Source organism: Dryobates pubescens, chromosome 23 (assembly GCF_014839835.1).
Source record: "Dryobates pubescens isolate bDryPub1 chromosome 23, bDryPub1.pri, whole genome shotgun sequence".
Classification (NCBI taxonomy): Eukaryota; Metazoa; Chordata; class Aves; order Piciformes; family Picidae; genus Dryobates; species Dryobates pubescens.
In genome coordinates, this window is record NC_071634.1 from 932,664 (window position 1) to 948,663 (window position 16,000).

Below are 16,000 nucleotides of genomic sequence, written 5' to 3' on the forward strand. Positions count from 1 at the left end.
CCCAAATCCTCTTGGATTCCCCAAGCCTTTCACTTGTAATCCGAGTCCTCCCCTTTCCTGGAGTCACCTTCCCTTTGCAGACGAGGAACCAGAGGGAGGGCAGGGGGAGTGGATGGGCAGGGGTGTGCTTTGCAGGCTGCCAGGTCAGTGCTGAGGAACACTGCAGGAGAGATGAGCTGCAGCTGGGCTCCTGGCCTGACAGATGTGCTAGTGAAGATTCAGTGAATGCAAGCCAGTGGGGAATGCTGAAGGCTCAGGACACAACCATGTCTGGGAGTGTCTGAAGTGTGTCATCAGCCCTTGGACCAGGATATTTTCTTGGCCTTAGTAGACTTTACAATAGTTAAACTTACAAGCTGGTGCTGCAAGTGAGGAGAAAGGTGGTGAAGGAGTTGGGGCTTTTGAGCCTGGAGAAGAGAAGGCTCCAGGGAGACCTCAGAGCTGCAGTTCAACATCTGCAGGGCAGCTGCAGGCAGGCTGGGGAGGGACTGTTCAGAAGGGGCTGTGGGGATAGGCCCAGGGGCAGTGGTTTGAAAGTGGAGCAGGGTAGAGTTAGGTTGGACATGAGGAGGAAGCTCTGCACAGGGAGGCTGGGGAGACACTGGCACAGGCTGCCCAGGGATGGGGTTGAGGCATTCTCCTGCAGCCTGTTCTGGAGCACTCCTCACCCAGCCTGGATTTGTGCTTGGGTTTACCCTGACCCAGCTGCAGGACCTTGCCCTTGGCCTTCATGAAGTTGGCTTGGGCTCAGCTCTGCAGCCTGCCCAGGTCCCTCTGGAGGGATCCCTTCCCTCCAGCTGTCAGCCACACCACACAGCTTGGTGTCATCCACAGACTTGCTGAGGGTGCCTCCATCCCAGTGTTCATGTCACTGGCAAAGATGTTAACCAGCACTGGTCCCAGCACAGAGCCCTGAGGGACACCACTTGTCACTGCTCTCCCTCTGTTCCATCAGCTCGGTCCTGGGATGTGCCTCTGGGCCATGCAGAGTTTGACCTGAATAGCTGATCCTTGAATGTAGTTACCCAGGTTGGAAACTCGAGTGGTTAATTGCTATTGAATTGGCTAATTGGAAGGAACAGCCCTGGGAAGGTTGGGGTTCCAGCTGAAGTGAGGTTCACTGTCAGCTCCACAGATTCCTTGTAGTTCAAGCAGCCACCAAGCTGTTGTGAGGGACACTCCATGGGGAGCAGTAACTTGCTCTGATACCCATTCACTTGCAGGCACTGGGTTCATTTTAGTTGCAGTTTAGTTTGCTGGGCTTCAGCCCTTGCTCATCACCCCTGAGCCATACCTTGTAGCTGCTGTGTTCCATGTTTACCAAGGCCAGGAGAAGGCAAGGTCCTGCCTGCAGAGGACTCCTGCTGCAGAGGCAGCTGCATGGCCAGAGAATGGCTGCACTGTCAGCAGCCTTTGTGTGCAGGGCTCCCTCCCCACTCTGTCTGTCTTCTGGTGATGATGTTTGCTCTGTTCGAGCACTTCAGAGCAAGCACTCTGCCTGTCTGTGCCTGCTGCTGGGCACAGGCAGCTCTCCTTTACAATGATGCACTGTGGTGTGGAAGCCTTGGCTGGTAGTGAGGAGCAAAGCCTGGAGGGACAAGGCTGTTTTGGAGCTAACTGGTGTCTCACCTTCCCAGTTACCCCCCAGAGCTGCTGCTGCTGGGGAAGGAGCTGCCCATGGCACTTCCCAGCAGGGTGTTCAGGAGCAGAGATAGAAACTGCTCCTGGTGGGGGGGGCAGCTTCAGTGTGAGAGGAGCTTGGAGGGGTGGCACTGAGCTCTCTGGGCAGAAAGCTCCAAGTGATGCCCAGTGAATACAGCTTGAGGGGGCACAAAAGCTGCTCAGAGTGGGGCTCTGGGTTAGGTGCTGGAGCAGCAAGCAGCTGTTGCAGGGTATTTGACTCCAGAGCCATGAACCAAGATGACAGCAGGTTTGCTCATGCAAATCCACAGGCTGGAACCAGCCTCTCTGGCTGCCAGTGCTCTGCAGCTGGTGCTCAGCTTAAGGCAGTGCTGGGGAGAAGCAAACCTGGGTGGTCACTGCCACTGGAAGGCAATTGTCAGGTCAATGGCTTCCCAGAAGGCCTTTCAAAGCCCTGCTGTGGTGATGGAGAGAAGTCAGTATTCAGGTCTGATCTGAAAACCAAACCCTAACTCTCTCTTCCTGGCCACTCTTCCTCACACAAGTCCCAGCACTTCAGAACTGAATCCTGTACAGCTGCCCATCACACCTCCCTCTGTTGTGGGGTGTGGAACTTTGTAGCTGTCTGGCCCTGCACCCTAGGCCCTGTAATCTCTGTGCCTCCACATGATCCCATTAATTTGCAGTGACTTCTCTCCTTGCAGCTTGCTGCAGGTTCTGGCCAGATTCTGGCCATTCTGAGCCCATTCTGAAGGTCTGGTGGGAATGACTTTGCAGAGTAAAGTCTTTTGACTGCAGCCCCTCAGGGAAGAGCTGTTGTCTTCTGTCTGTGAGGCAGTGAGGTGCATAGCTGCTGGTGTTTGCTGGGACCTTTTGGGTGTAGTTTACACTGAATTTAGTCTTTGCTCAGCTTTGTGCAATTCATATCCACTATATTCCCTGTAGGAGCTAGAAGAGGGCTCTGTGTGCCTGTGCTTTGAGTAGTACACTCCAAGCTTTAAAACCATCAGATGGATTTGAGTCTCAGAAGGGAAGAGGCACAGACAGTATCATTTTGGGTGGGGTGTGGTGGTCACTGGAGGCTGAGTCTGGGAGGTGAATGTTTTAAACCTCCCTTGTTGGTTTTTCCTCTCTCCGTTGGAGACAGGAACAGCACATCCTAGACCAAACACCTCAGGCTTTGCTCCTGGGGCTGTTTGCTTCTGATACAAATCTGTGCTGCCACTCAAAAGAGCTAAAAATGGAAAGCCTGCCTTGAAAGCTAATTTGGAAAACCAGAGTGGATCTCAGCAAGATGAAGCACAGTGTCATGTGGTGGTGAACACTGGCAGGCAGGGGATGGGGCTGTTCTGCTGCAGTCTGGATGAAGCTAGACCTGGGGGCTCGTTTCTTGATAGGAGCCTTTTGTCTTTCACCTGTTTATTGGTCTATGGTTGCTGATTTCAGGCTCTTGTTTCCTTAGCTGGCACTGAGCACTATTGCTCAGTTTAAAGCAGGGACACTGATCATTAAAAAGAATCCACACAAAACAAACAGGAAAGCCAGGAACCACCCCCCCCAACCCCACCCCCCCCAGAGGCAGGAGGCCAAGCACACCCTGGGCTGCAGCCAAAGCAGCATTGCCAGAAGTGATTCTGCCACTTTGCTCTGCTCTGGTGAGACCTCACTTGGAGTACTGTGTACAGGTCTGGAGCCCTCAGCACAGGAAGGATGTGGACCTGATGGAGAGGGTCCAGAGGAGGCCATCAGGGGGTTGGAGCAGCTCTGCTATGGGAACAGGTTGAGGCAGCTGGGGGTGTTCAGCCTGGGGAAGAGAAGGCTCCAGGCAGATCTAATAGCAACCTTCCAGTACCTGAAGGGGCTACAGGAAGGCTGCAGAGAGACTGTTCCCAAAGGCCTGCAGGGACAGCACCAGGGGCAATGGCTGCAAACCAGAGCAGAGTAGATTGAGATTGGATGTGAGGAACAAGTTCTGCCCCAGGAGGCTGCTGGAACACTGCAGCAGGCTGCCCAGGGAGGTGGTTGAGGCTCCATCCCTGGAGCTATTCCAGGTGAGGCTGGACAGGGCTGTGGGCAACCTGCTCCAGTGGAGGATGTCCCTGCTGGGTGCAGGGGATTGGACTGGATGAGCTTTGGACCCTTCCAACCCAGAGCATTCTGTGAATCTGTGGTCAGGAGGTGTGCCCCTGCCTCCCATGCTGACAGTCTGCTGAGGCTGCTCATCTGAATTGAGGGCCAGCAGGGCTGCTTCTTGGTTCAAAGGCTACTTTTGTCACTGTCTCCTACCAAAGGGTTCCTGCTGTCATCACAGAGCTTTGCCAGTAAACAGCAAGTGGAATGCAGATACCTGCTCATGAATGCAGCAGGCAGCCTTGCACTGAAAGCTTTAGCAGGCTGTAGCAATGCTTCATTTGCTTATTTCAGTCTTGGCTGAAAGGAACCTCAGCCTCTCCAACCCCTTTCTTTCAAGGAGCAGAGACTACCTCACTTCCTTACTGGAAAGTGAAAAGCTCTTTGCTTAATGGGGCCTCCAGAGTGAAAACAGTAGAGCTAATTAGCACTAATGAGAAACAGATGGACTGAAGAGCATTGAAATCTGAAGTTCTTAAGAGAAAAATTGGATTGATGTAGGCCTGACTAAATTGAGTTAAGGGGGAGGAAACCCTCAAAGCCCCCAAACATCAAACCCCCAAGCCCCAGCAAAAAACCCACAACCAAAACCCCAACCCAAGCAAACCCCCAAGCCCCCCAGAAACACCCCAAGAGAAGGGATGGATGAGATCTAAACAACAGAGGGAACTTCTTTCTGCAGTGCTCTGACCACCACAGTTCATTTTGCTTGCTGTGTACCTAAGAATGTCTCCATGCTCCTTGGGAGCCAGGCATGAGCCTTGTCCTGCTAGGTGAGCCCCAGGAAAGGAGAGGTTTGTGTTGTCCAGGCTGACAGCAGCACAGGAGACAAAATTGATGCAGGGTAAAATGTGACACTGTGACTGATTTCCCTTCCCCTTCATGGTAAGATCCTAATCATATCTGTCTTGGAGGCCCCCAGAGATGCAGTTCCCCTCTCAGGGTGACATACAAATGTGTGTGTGAACACAGAGGGGCCTGGACAGGCTGGAGGGGTGGCTGTGGGGAAGCTGATGAGGTTCCACAAGGCACAGTGCAAGGTCCTGCACCTAGGTTGGGGAAGTGCTTGGTACCAGTCCAGGCTGGGGGATGATGAGGTTGAGAGCAGCCCTCAGAGAAAAGGTCTTGGGGGTTCTGGGGGGAGAGAAGCTGGAGAGGAGCCAGCAATGGGCACTGGCAGCACAGAAGGCCAAGGGCAGCCTGGGCTGCATCCAAAGCAGTGTGGCCAGAGCTGGAGAGAGGATCCTGCCCCTCTGCTCTGGGGAGACCTCACCTGCAGGGCTGGGGCCAGCTCTGGAGCCCTCAATACAAGGAGGACCTGGAGCTGCTGGAGAGGGTCCAGAAGAGGCCACAAAGATGATCAGAGGCTGGAGAACCTTCCCTATGGGGACAGGCTGGGAGAGCTGGGAGTGTTCAGCCTGGAGGAGAGAAGGCTCCAGGGAGACCTTGGAGCAGCATTTCATTGCCTGAAGCAGGTACAGGAGAGCTGGGGAGGGACCTTTGGCAAGGACTGGCAGTGACAGGACGAGGGACAAGGGATTGAAGCTCAAGGAGGGCAGATTGAAACTGGAGATGAGGAAGAAATTCTTGGCACTGGCACAGGCTGCCCAGGGAGGCTGTGGCTGCCCTTTCCCTGGAGGTGTTCATGGCCAGGTTGGATGAGGCCTTGAGCAGCCTGTGCTGGTGGGAGGTGTCCCTGCCCATGGCAGGGGGCTGGAACTGGATGATCCTGAAGGTTCCTTCCAAGCCAAACCATTGTATGACTCTGAACCTTGCAGTGGTTGCCCTGTACAGCAGCACCAGCATCATTTGTGCAGCTTGTCCTCTGTACCCATCACTTGGGAAGGGTCTTGCCCCTTTCTGTGCTCTGTGTAACTGTCAGGAGTTCAGGGAGCAGTCAGACTCTGGCTGGCTGAGGTGGCTGCTGGTTGCAGTGCTCTCCTGTGGTGTGGCTGGCATGGCATGACTCCTGTCACCTCCTTCCTTGCAGGTGGGCAGTATCCAACAGAGAGATGCTGATGGCACAGAATAGTTCCTTGGAGTTCAAACTGCACAGATTGTATTTCATTAGTTTGTTGATGGGGGGAACAGCAAACCAGAGAGAAGCCCTTCAGTATGCAAAGAACTTCCAGCCCTTTGCCCTCAACCATCAGAAAGGTGAGTTTGGGAAGGGCCCTCCAAGCACTGGGGTGGGGCACAGGTCACAGCCCAAATGGTTTGCTCTATTGTTTTGATTTTCATAGAATCATTAAGGTTGAAAAAGACCTTTGGGGCCACTGAGTCCAACTGGAACCCAACTACCATGACCACTAAACCATGTCTGAAGCACCACAGCTACAGCTTCTTGAACACCTCCAGGGCTGGGGACTCCACCACCTCCCTGGGCAGCCTCTGCCAATCCCTGACCACTCCTGCAGCAAAGAAGTTTTTTCTCACCTCCAATCTAACCTTCCCCTGACACAATTCCAGGCCATTTCCTCTCCTTCCATCACCTGAGACTAGGGAGCAGAGCCCAACCCCCAGCTCACTGCCGCCTCCTCTCAGGGAGCTGCAGAGAGCAAGGAGGTCTCCCTCAGCCTCCTCTGCTCCACACTAAACACCCCCTGCTCCCTCAGCTGCTCCTCCCCAGCCCTGCCCTATTCTCCAAACCTTTTCCCAGCCTGCTTGCCTTTCTCCAGCCCTGCTCCAGCCCTCAGTGTCCTTCCTGGAGTGAGGAGCCCAAACCTGACCCCAGGATTCAAGTGAATCCTCCCCAGTGCCACGTGGGCACAATCACTGTTCACCTGCCCTCCAGCCCCTCACCAGCCTCACTGCTCCTCTCTGGGCACCCCCAGCACCTCAGTGTGGTTTATTTTTGTCTTTGAGGTGTGTAACCTGAGTCCTTACCAGCTGAAGGAAGTCCCTGTTTTTTTAAAGAGAGCACAGTAGAACAATAGTGACTGGGACCTAGAGCAGGCCTGTGCCAGGCTGCAGGAATCTTCCTGCAAGGGTCACCTGCTGTTTGCTGCTGTCTGGGGGAATGTGGAGAGAAATCAACCTTTGGAGTGGGGAATGGGGAAGATGTGAGTCAAGTGAACCACCTCAAGCTGAACCCAGCACAGCCTGGGGTTTTGGGTGCTGTGTGTGTCAGCAAGCTCACAGCAGAGCAGAGCTCCTGGGGTTTTGGGTGCTGTGTGTGTCAGCAAGCTCACAGCAGAGCAGAGCTCCTGGGGTTTTGGGTGCTGTGTGTGTCAGCAAGCTCACAGCAGAGCAGAGCTCCTGGGGTTTTGGGTGCTGTGTGTGTCAGAAAGCTCACAGCAGAGCAGAGCTCCTGGGGTTTTGGGTGCTGTGTGTGTCAGCAAGCTCACAGCAGAGCAGAGCTCCTGGGGTTTTGGGTGCTGTGTGTGTCAGCAAGCTCACAGCAGAGCAGAGCTCCTGGGGTTTTGGGTGCTGTGTGTGTCAGTAAGCTCACAGCAGAGCAGAGCTCCTGGGGTTTTGGGTGCTGTGTGTGTCAGCAAGCTCACAGCAGAGCAGAGCTCCTTGCAGCCAGTCGCAGCCCTCCAGCCTGTCTGCACTGGAGCTGCCTGCCCTGGGGGGCTGGAGCTGTTTAGCAGAGGGGAGGCTGTGGTTGGTTTGGGGGGCCTGCCTGTTTGCCTGGGACAGGTGGAGCTGCAGGCAGGAGGTTTTCTTGCTGGTGTCATGTAACTGTTGCTGGTCCCTCTCAGATATCCAGGTGCTGATGGGCAGCCTGGTGTACCTGCGGCAGGGCATAGAGAACTCGCCCTACGTTCACCTGCTCGATGCCAACCAGTGGGCAGACATCTGTGACATCTTCACAAGGGATGCCTGTGCCCTCCTGGGGCTCTCTGTGGAATCACCTCTCAGTGTTAGGTATGCTGCTTTCCACTTGCCTTTAAGACCAGGTGCATGCTGCTTTGCTTTCTGTTTACTTGCTGAGGACAAGCTCTGCTTCTGAGCAGCAGTCTGATGTGGCCTGTGTTAAAGTCTGTAACTAGAGTGAGCTCTAACAACAGTTGCACTGATTTGAAATCAGAAGTTCCCATGGGCTGGGCTTACCCTCTACCTTTGCAGCTCAAGAGGAATCATTCTTGGATGGAGTGTGGCTTCCATGGATTTGACAGCAGTGTGAAAGCTGAGGGTGGCAATCAGGCAGTTACTCCTACAGCAAAGGTGTGAAAGCTGGCCCTGCTCTTCACCTGGAAACTGGGGCCAGGCTTTGCCCAGTGTTTGGTCATTTTAATCCACACATCATTTCACCTCTCTTCCCCATAGCAGAATGCTTTAGAGTTATGTTAGGATTGCAGCTGCTGGACTTGCCAAGTTGCTTGCCAGACCTTTGCAGGGGGAAGGAGGCACGGGCAGGTTCAGCAGCACATCTGACACTGCAAGTCTGTAGGAGCTGTGGGAAATGTGAAGGTGACCCAGCTGAGCCTTCGAGCTTCTCTGGAGATGAACCAAACAGTTCCCCTCGTTACTCTCACCTGATGGTTTCACTTTCATCTCAGACATTAAACAGAAAACAAAGCACGTCTCTTGCTGGGCCTGGTTTGGTTCCTGGCAGAAGTTTCACTGTCTCTTCTTCTGGGTTTGGCTTTTTCTCCCAAACTTATTAATAAGCTTCTGTGCTTAGTTTAGAGCTCTTACAGTGGCAGAGGTTTCACTTGTTGGCCCCCCTGGCACAAAGCACAGCAGGAGAGGAGCAGCACTGCCAGATTGCTTCTCCAATGAACCTTGGGAGTTCCAGCTTAGGAATTTCATAGCTACCTAAAGCTTCATCTCTTTTGGCTGCAGCCCAGTCAACAGCAATCCTTCACATTTTGATTGCTCACACCCTGACCCCAGTGCAGCTGGCACTGCAGGAGGTTGGCAGTGAAGTGGGAAGTCCCTGCTGCTGCTGTTCGGGCCGAGGCCTGCGTCGTGCCGCCGCTGGCACCGATGTGTGCTCTGCGCAGGCAGCGCTGCTGCTCTGCTGGCTGACAGGCTGGGCTGGGCTGGGAGTGCTGCCAGGAGTTAACCAGCCTGAAGTCAAAGCCCTGCTCTAACAAAGCTTGCTTACTGGGGCATGGGCACTTTTCTGAAGGCTGGGGGTTCTCTCCAGGATTTGTCTAAGCCCAGACAGGCCTCGAGGTGTCAGTTACTGCATGGAGTCAGGGGAAGAACTTGTCCTGGAGAGGCCATGGTGCAGGCTCTTGAGGCCAGCAGGCACTGTTGGACTTTGTTTACATGAGTTGTGACACTCTTGAGAGCTCTTGCAGAGATGTGTTCACAGAGAGCCATCAAAGCAGCAGTGCCTTTATTTCTACAAACCCTGCTTGTCTGAGCTTCCCACAGGGTCAGCAGAAGTTACACTCAGGGCTGAAATCCCCAGAGGGCAAGGATGAAAATGGCCCTGCTGGGTGGGAGGGACATGAGTATTTACTGAACTTAAGCAAGAGACCCATGGGTTTCAGGTGCAGCCCTCCCAGGTAAACTAGCCAGAAGGTTCCTGCACAAACAAAGCCAAGAGGCAGAAGGGAGATGAAGGCTGTGACCTTTGTAGCCAATAAAACCTGCACAAGCAGCAATCTGCCAGAGAGACACAGCAGGTTGATACCAAGGCCAAAGCTTCTTTCTGTTGCTGGTGATTTCCAGGCCTACAGTGTTGCCATTAGCCTTAAATCCATCCAAGCACTGGGGCTTCAGTGCCATTTTCCCTCCTGCAACCTAGTGACAGGTTTCAGAATCCTGTGGTAAGTTCTGGCAGTTGGTGACTCCCAGCGCAGGCTGAGCTGTCAGCACACCACCCTTCAGTTGCAAGCTGCCACCCTGCTTACAAGTGGTGGTTTCCTTCCTTCCCTTGCCTCCCTGTGTTTGTTCTACCTTTGTGCTGTTGATGCAAGGTGCAAGTGGAAGGAGACATTGCCTTACCTGCTAGTTAGCTGTAATGAAAGCTCTGAGCAGACTCCTGAGCTGCGTCACGCTCCCCTAGTTGAGAGCAGCCACCTATGCATCACCATCTTCCTCCTGTGCAGCACAAACTCAAGGCAGGTGGTGTGAAGATCAGCTCATTGCTGTTTCTAGTGCAGCATGTGGTACCTGATACAGGGGAGCTGATAACCTGTCCCCAGACTCTTGTTGTTAGACTTGAAGGGAGCTCGGTAGTACAGGCAAGGGCTGAGCGAGGCAGTGGCAGCTAATGTTTGAGAAGACAGCACAGAAGCCAGCAGACAGCACAGGCTGCTTTCCTCTGTGCTAACCTTGCCTCTCTCTGCAGTTTTTCAGCAGGTTGTGTAGCATTACCAGCTCTGATCAACATCAAGGCTGTGATTGAGCAGAGGCAGTGCACAGGAGTTTGGAACCAGAAGGATGAGCTGCCGGTGAGTGGCTGCTGGGCTGGGCCAGGGCCTGCTGTTCTCAGATGTCCTTCCTGCTAAACATTAGAGGATGTCCTACAGTCTGCCCCTTCCACCAGCTCTGGGGCTTGAGGCTTCCTACTGGACAGAGGCCTTGGGGTCTGTGCCCCAGGCCAAGGGATGTGGCTGCTGCTTCCCATTTATAGGCTGAGGCAGCAGTGAAGCTGGACAGGAATGGCAGACACCCCCATGCCCCCCTGGACACTGGCACAGTGTCACCCACAAACCACAGCTGCACAGAGCTCATTGATAGAGAGCCATGGGAGCTCCCTCCTGGTTGGCTGGTGCAGACTGAGCTGCATTGGTGAAAGCACACAGGGGGCACTCTGCACTGCCTGTCCATGGACCCTCAAACACTGCCATGGCACATCTGACTCTTCCTGGCCATTCCTCCCCAGTCCCTTTCCCCTGCACAGCCCTCCTGCAGTCTGAGGTTCTGCTGAACCCCTGAGACCTCAGCTTTGCATTCTTGCCTGCTGCACAGCCCAGCTTTGGTGGCAGTTGCTGGTGACCAGCATGGTCCCCAGGTTGTTTCTTGTTGCTGGCTCCATTACATTTGTCTGTGTCATGGATTGCCATAGCCTGGGGTTTGCTGCCTTTCCCCCCTTCCCCTGTCTCTCCCCCCCAGCAGAGAGTCTCTCAAATGCCCCAGCCCAGCCTTCATTCCCTCAGCAAGCATTGCTCAGAGTGCTGTAGGGGGGCTGCTCCAGCTTGAACCAGGCAGGCTTAGAGCTCTCAGGTTTGTTTGCTGCTCCCCTCATCCCTTGTTACCCCCTTTCACCCTCACCAAACAAATGCTCCCAGTGTCCACTCAGCTGAACACCTGAGGTGTTTCTGTGCACCTGGAAAGGGAATGCATCCCCCTGGGAAGCAGGCACCTCCTCTAGTCAGGCTCCAGCTCTGCTCATGGGCTGCTTTGCAGTGACTTTGTCAGGCAGATAGGAGAGGAAGGAATTAGTGCCACAGCTAGGGACGTGGGGACTGAATTGGGATGCTTCCAGCACTACTGGCTTGTGTCAGCTGAGGTGAAGTTCAGTTGTGCTGAAGCCCCAGTTTCCCTTTGTAGCTCTTTCCAGGTGTGTGTAGCTCTCCAGTGGCCTGCTCTTCATTTGAACAGCAAAGCTGTTCAGTGCAAGCTGGCAATGAACTGGGTTAGCCTCTTGGAAGAGATGAATTCAGAGTGTAATTACCTGTGGTGAGGTTTCCTCAGCTACATTTTCTGTAGCAGTGGGAATGTCACCTGTGAGTGTGGCAGGTTCATGCCCTGCCATCTGGCTAGGGAGCACTTGGGACCAGCTTGCTGTCAGCTGCATCTCAGTTAATAGCACGCTCAGCTGTGACACCCTAATGCAAGCCTCCTTGCACTTCCTGAACTGGAGGGGCCTTAGCCTGTACTGCTCAGGCAGCACTGTGCAAAGACTGAGATTAAGCAGCATGAAAGGATGATAAGGTCAGGTTTTGGGCAAGGTTAAACCTGTCAGAGCCAGGAGCCTGGGGTACAGAAGCTGTGATTTGGGTTCAGTTCTCAATCAACCCCTGAAGTCACAGAGCCATTCTTCTGTCAGGTGTGCCCTGTCTGAAGTCATCCTGTCCTGGGGGTGGGAGTTGTGCCTCAGTGTCTTCTGTGTTGGTACTGGAAAGAAATGGGTCTGCTGCACTTCCCCTACTGCCATGGCAGCCTTGGCAGGGTCTTCCAAGAAGCTGTAGAGCATTGGCAGAGTCAACCCAGGGCTTTTTCTCTTTACTCTCTCTTTTCACCCCCTTTAAATGAGACTTGTCATCTAAACCCCTTTGGAAATCACTGCCCAGACAATACAGGAAGTCTTGTTGGGTCATCAGCTTGGTTTTCATGCCAGAGCTTGGATCTGCACTCAGATATGCCCTTGGCATGGTGCTGTGCTCTGGTGGGGTGGGAGAAGCAGCAGGAATCACCAGTCCAGGATTTCTGCCTGGGGCACTGCCAGGCAGCCACACCATGGATTTCTCTGCCTGCACCTTGGGTGGTGAAATCTCTGGAGTATGAGCCATGGCCTAAAGGGGTAAGTGTCTGAGATAAATTGTTAACCTTGATTTCCTTTCACAGATTGAAGTGGACCTGGGGAAGAAGTGTTGGTACCATTCCATATTTGCCTGTCCCATCCTTCGCCAGCAGACGACAGACAACAACCCCCCCATGAAGCTAGTCTGTGGCCACATTATATCAAGAGATGCTTTGAATAAAATGTTTAATGGCAGCAAGTAAGTACCATGCTCCTGTTTCAAACAGTCTCAGGGCAGAACACTGAGTTTCAGGCAAACTGAATTCCTCAGTCCAGGATGGGTGAGAGCTGCTGAATCTTGGAGGGTGACTCAAAAGCCAGACAGGCTGGGCTGAGGCAACCAGCCCTCTGAGGCAGAAAATAGTATTACATGAAGGAATGCAGCCTGCAGGGGGTTCTGCAGGCTGTGACAATGACTCTTGTCAGGTGGAGGCTTTTCTAGAGTTTCTCATTGGGAGCAAGTTTAGTAATGCATGAGACAGCCTTTAAAACCTCTAGGGCAATGGCTTTTGAACTCAACAGGTAGCTGAATTATCACAGAATGGCAGGGCTTGGAAGGGAGCTCCAGAGCTCAGCCAGCCCAGCCCCTGCCAGAGCAGGGCACCCAGGGCAGGGCACACAGAACACATCCAGGTGGAGTTGGAAAGGCTCCAGAGCAGGAGACTCCACAACCTCTCTGGGCAGCCTGCTCCAGGCTCCAGCAGCCTCACACCAGAGAAGTTTCTCCTCCTGTTGAGGTGGAACCTCCTGGCTTCCAGCTTGTCCCTGTTGGTCCTTGTCCTGTCCCTGGGCACCACCAGCCAGAGCCTGGCCCCTTCCTCCTGACCCCCAGCCCTCAGCTATTGACAGACATTGATCAGATCCCTCTCAGCCTTCTCCCCTCCACACTACTCAGCCCCAGGGCTCTCAGTCTCTCTTCACAGCAGAGCTCTTCCACTCCCTTCAGCATCCTCACAGCCTGCCCTGCACTCCCTCCAGCAGCTCTCTGTCTCTCTTGAGCTGGGGAGCCCCAAACTGGACACAGGATTGCAGCTGTGGTCTCAGCAGGGCAGAGCAGAGGGGCAGCAGAACCTCCCCAGCCCTGCTGGCCACCTTCAATATCCATTGGGGTGCCTGCAGGTTTTTGGGAAGGAGGAAATGGGAAACAGAGCTGTGTAGGTCTCCTTGAGGAGGATCCAGTGGCACTTTGGGCTGGGTATCTGCAGCTCCATGGAGGCTGGCAGCCTAATTTGGAGCAATCAGTTGTTTGGCAGAACCCAGTGTGGAAATGTTGAGTGGTGTTGCTGTCAGGAAAGCCCCAGGCTATGCCTTCATGGGGACTTCAGCCATTTAAAGTCACTGAACTTGCTGCTGCCTTATTCCTCTGCACTGGAAGGTAGAGATGGGGAGCAGAATGAAGCTCCCCTAAATCCAAGAGGAGATGGGGAGTGACTTGCTGCAGCACTTACACAAGTCTGTGGGTCTGCTCAGGGCTTGGGTGGCTGGACACCTCCCTGGGTAAGAGAGGGCTGGATGGCCAGGCACAGTGTGGTGAAGAATGGAGCTAAATCCAGTTGGTAGCCAGTCCCCAGGGCTCAGCTGGGCCCAGCTGTCTCCTCACTCTCTACAACTCCCTGAGAGGAGGCTGGGCTGAGGTGGGTGTTGGTTTCTTCTCCCTAGTAACAAGGGACAGGACATGAGTTGCACCAGGGGAGGCCTAGGTTGGACTTCAGAAGAAACTTCTTGACTGAAAGGGTTCTCAGCTGGAACAGGCTGCCCAGGGAGGTGGTTGAATCCTCAGCCCTGGAGGTGTTTCACAGAGACAGAGCTGTGGTGAAGGCCATGGGTTAGCCCCAGCCTCGGCAGGGTTAGGAAGGGTTGGGCTGAGCGCTCTGAAAGGCCTTTTCCAGCCCCAGTGATTCTATGATTTTATCTTACTGCCCCCAGCCATTCATTTCTGATGCTTTCACTGAACAGCTTTAGTGACCTCTCAGCTCTGACAGTATTAACTTGGGAGGGGTGAAAGGCCAGGACCTAGAGTTTGGGGGAGATGGACCAGTGCTAGAAGAGATACTGCAAGCAGGTGGAATTGTCAGCGGAGACCCCGGCAGGGAGGCAAGGCTGAGCTCTGTGGTGACTGCCTGCAGGAGCTGAGTTAAGTGGCCTGTAAAATCCCAGCCTTTTGGGAACCTGGCAGTAAAACCCAGGGAGTGCTGAGGAATCCAGGGGGAAAGCTCCTAGCCTGTTCAAAAAGACTGAAATGCAAAGCCAGGAGCAGCAGAGAGATGAATCATGGAGAGCAGCGTTTCAGAGGTGTGTGGGTGAAAGGTGGGAGAGAAGATAATGAGAGGTTGTGGATGCCTGCTCCCTGGGGGTGCTCAGAGCCAGGCTGGATGAGGCCTTGAGCAGCCTGCTCTAGTGAGAGGTGTCTCTGCCTGCTGTGGGGGCACTGGAGGAGATATCTGTAAGGTCCCTTCCAACCTAAGCCGTGGAGTCTCCTCTGGAGCCATTCAGAGCTCACCCGGATGTTCCTGTGTGCCCTGCCCTGGCAGGGGGCTGGACTGGGTGATCTCTGGAGGTCCCTTCCAAGCCCTGATGTTCTGTGATCCTGAGCTTGGCTGTCCTGGAGCCGAGGAAGGCCGTGTGGCTGCAGGGGGCGGCGCTGGGGAGGGGCTGCCTCTGGCGCTGCTGCCCTTCTCACCCTTGTCTTTGTCCCCAGGTTAAAATGCCCCTACTGCCCGATGGAGCAGAGCCCTGGAGATGCCAAACAGATCTTTTTCTGAAGGACAGCTCCGTGGTGCAGCTGGCAAGTGACCCTGTGGAGCCGAGGTGCAGCTGGGGAGCACACAGCCGCGCTCGCTGCGCCTCCTGCGGCGGCCCGGGGACTGCTGCGGCTCCGCCGGGAAGCGCTCCGCAAACTTGGCCAACATTTAGTCTCTGCAACCCCCAGTGGAAATGCTACACAAATATTATTACCATAGGGCTTTACTCTACTCTTGGTCTCCATACCTGATCAAGTTACTACACCAGCAGCTGTCATTGGATGCAGGTTTTTGTACTTAACTATATGGTGACTGTTTACTTTTTAAAGGCAGAAATGGATCCACCCCCTCCCCCCCCCCCCCGGGTTTAATATCCTTCCTGCTCTGACTCTGTCATTCTAGTGATAACTTTCACATTAGAGAATGTTTGTGGAAGATTCTATTGCCTGCCACCTGTACATAAAATGCAAGGTAAATCCTGCAGAAGCCAACCCAGCCCTCCCCACCCCCGAGTCTGATAGATTGGATCGTGGCCCTGGGACTGATTTGTACTTCTGGCTGAGGAAGCTGTGATATATTCTGAGCTTTGTTTTTCTTTCAAAGGGTTTTTCAAACTTTTACATAGAATTCAAAGTAAATGTGCATATATATATATATATATAAAGTCTATAAAAATCTATTGGCCTCAGGGGCTGCCTGTTGAGATCCATCACCAAGTCCTGAGGGTGGTGCTGGAGCAGAGAGGGGAGTGGGCAGTCCTGTCCCTTTGGCTTTTCAGGCTCCAGAAGTGTTTGTGTAAGAGAACCTTCAATAAATTCTGAAGTGGAACTGCCTTTAGTCAATGGCCTTTTGCTCTCTGGCCTCTGTAGTCCTGTTCCTCGGGCTCTGTGTGCAGGGTTGGGCTCTCAGTGTCACGTTGCTGTATAGTTTGGTAGTCCTTACGGTGTGCTATTTATAAACACTTATCAAACCCCAACCAGTTGTAGCAGTATTCATTGTTCAGTGGGGGCAAAGCATGTGCTGGTGCACTCTGACCACGGCTCTGCCCTTGGCAGAG

The 16,000-nt window shown here is 53.8% G+C and overlaps 1 protein-coding gene across 1 annotated transcript in view; it reads left to right on the forward strand.

Moving 5' to 3' along the window:
- Window positions 1-15,300, forward strand: part of RMND5A (required for meiotic nuclear division 5 homolog A) — a 34,122-nt gene extending 18,822 nt beyond the window's left edge. The window contains exons 5-9 of the mRNA XM_009905529.2: window positions 5,762-5,928; window positions 7,476-7,641; window positions 10,025-10,127; window positions 12,247-12,401; window positions 14,901-15,300. Coding sequence (XP_009903831.2) covers window positions 5,762-5,928; window positions 7,476-7,641; window positions 10,025-10,127; window positions 12,247-12,401; window positions 14,901-14,964 — 655 coding nt within the window. The 3' untranslated portion in view covers window positions 14,965-15,300. The remainder of the gene's footprint in view (window positions 1-5,761; window positions 5,929-7,475; window positions 7,642-10,024; window positions 10,128-12,246; window positions 12,402-14,900) is intronic.
- Window positions 15,301-16,000: the final 700 nt, after the last annotated feature.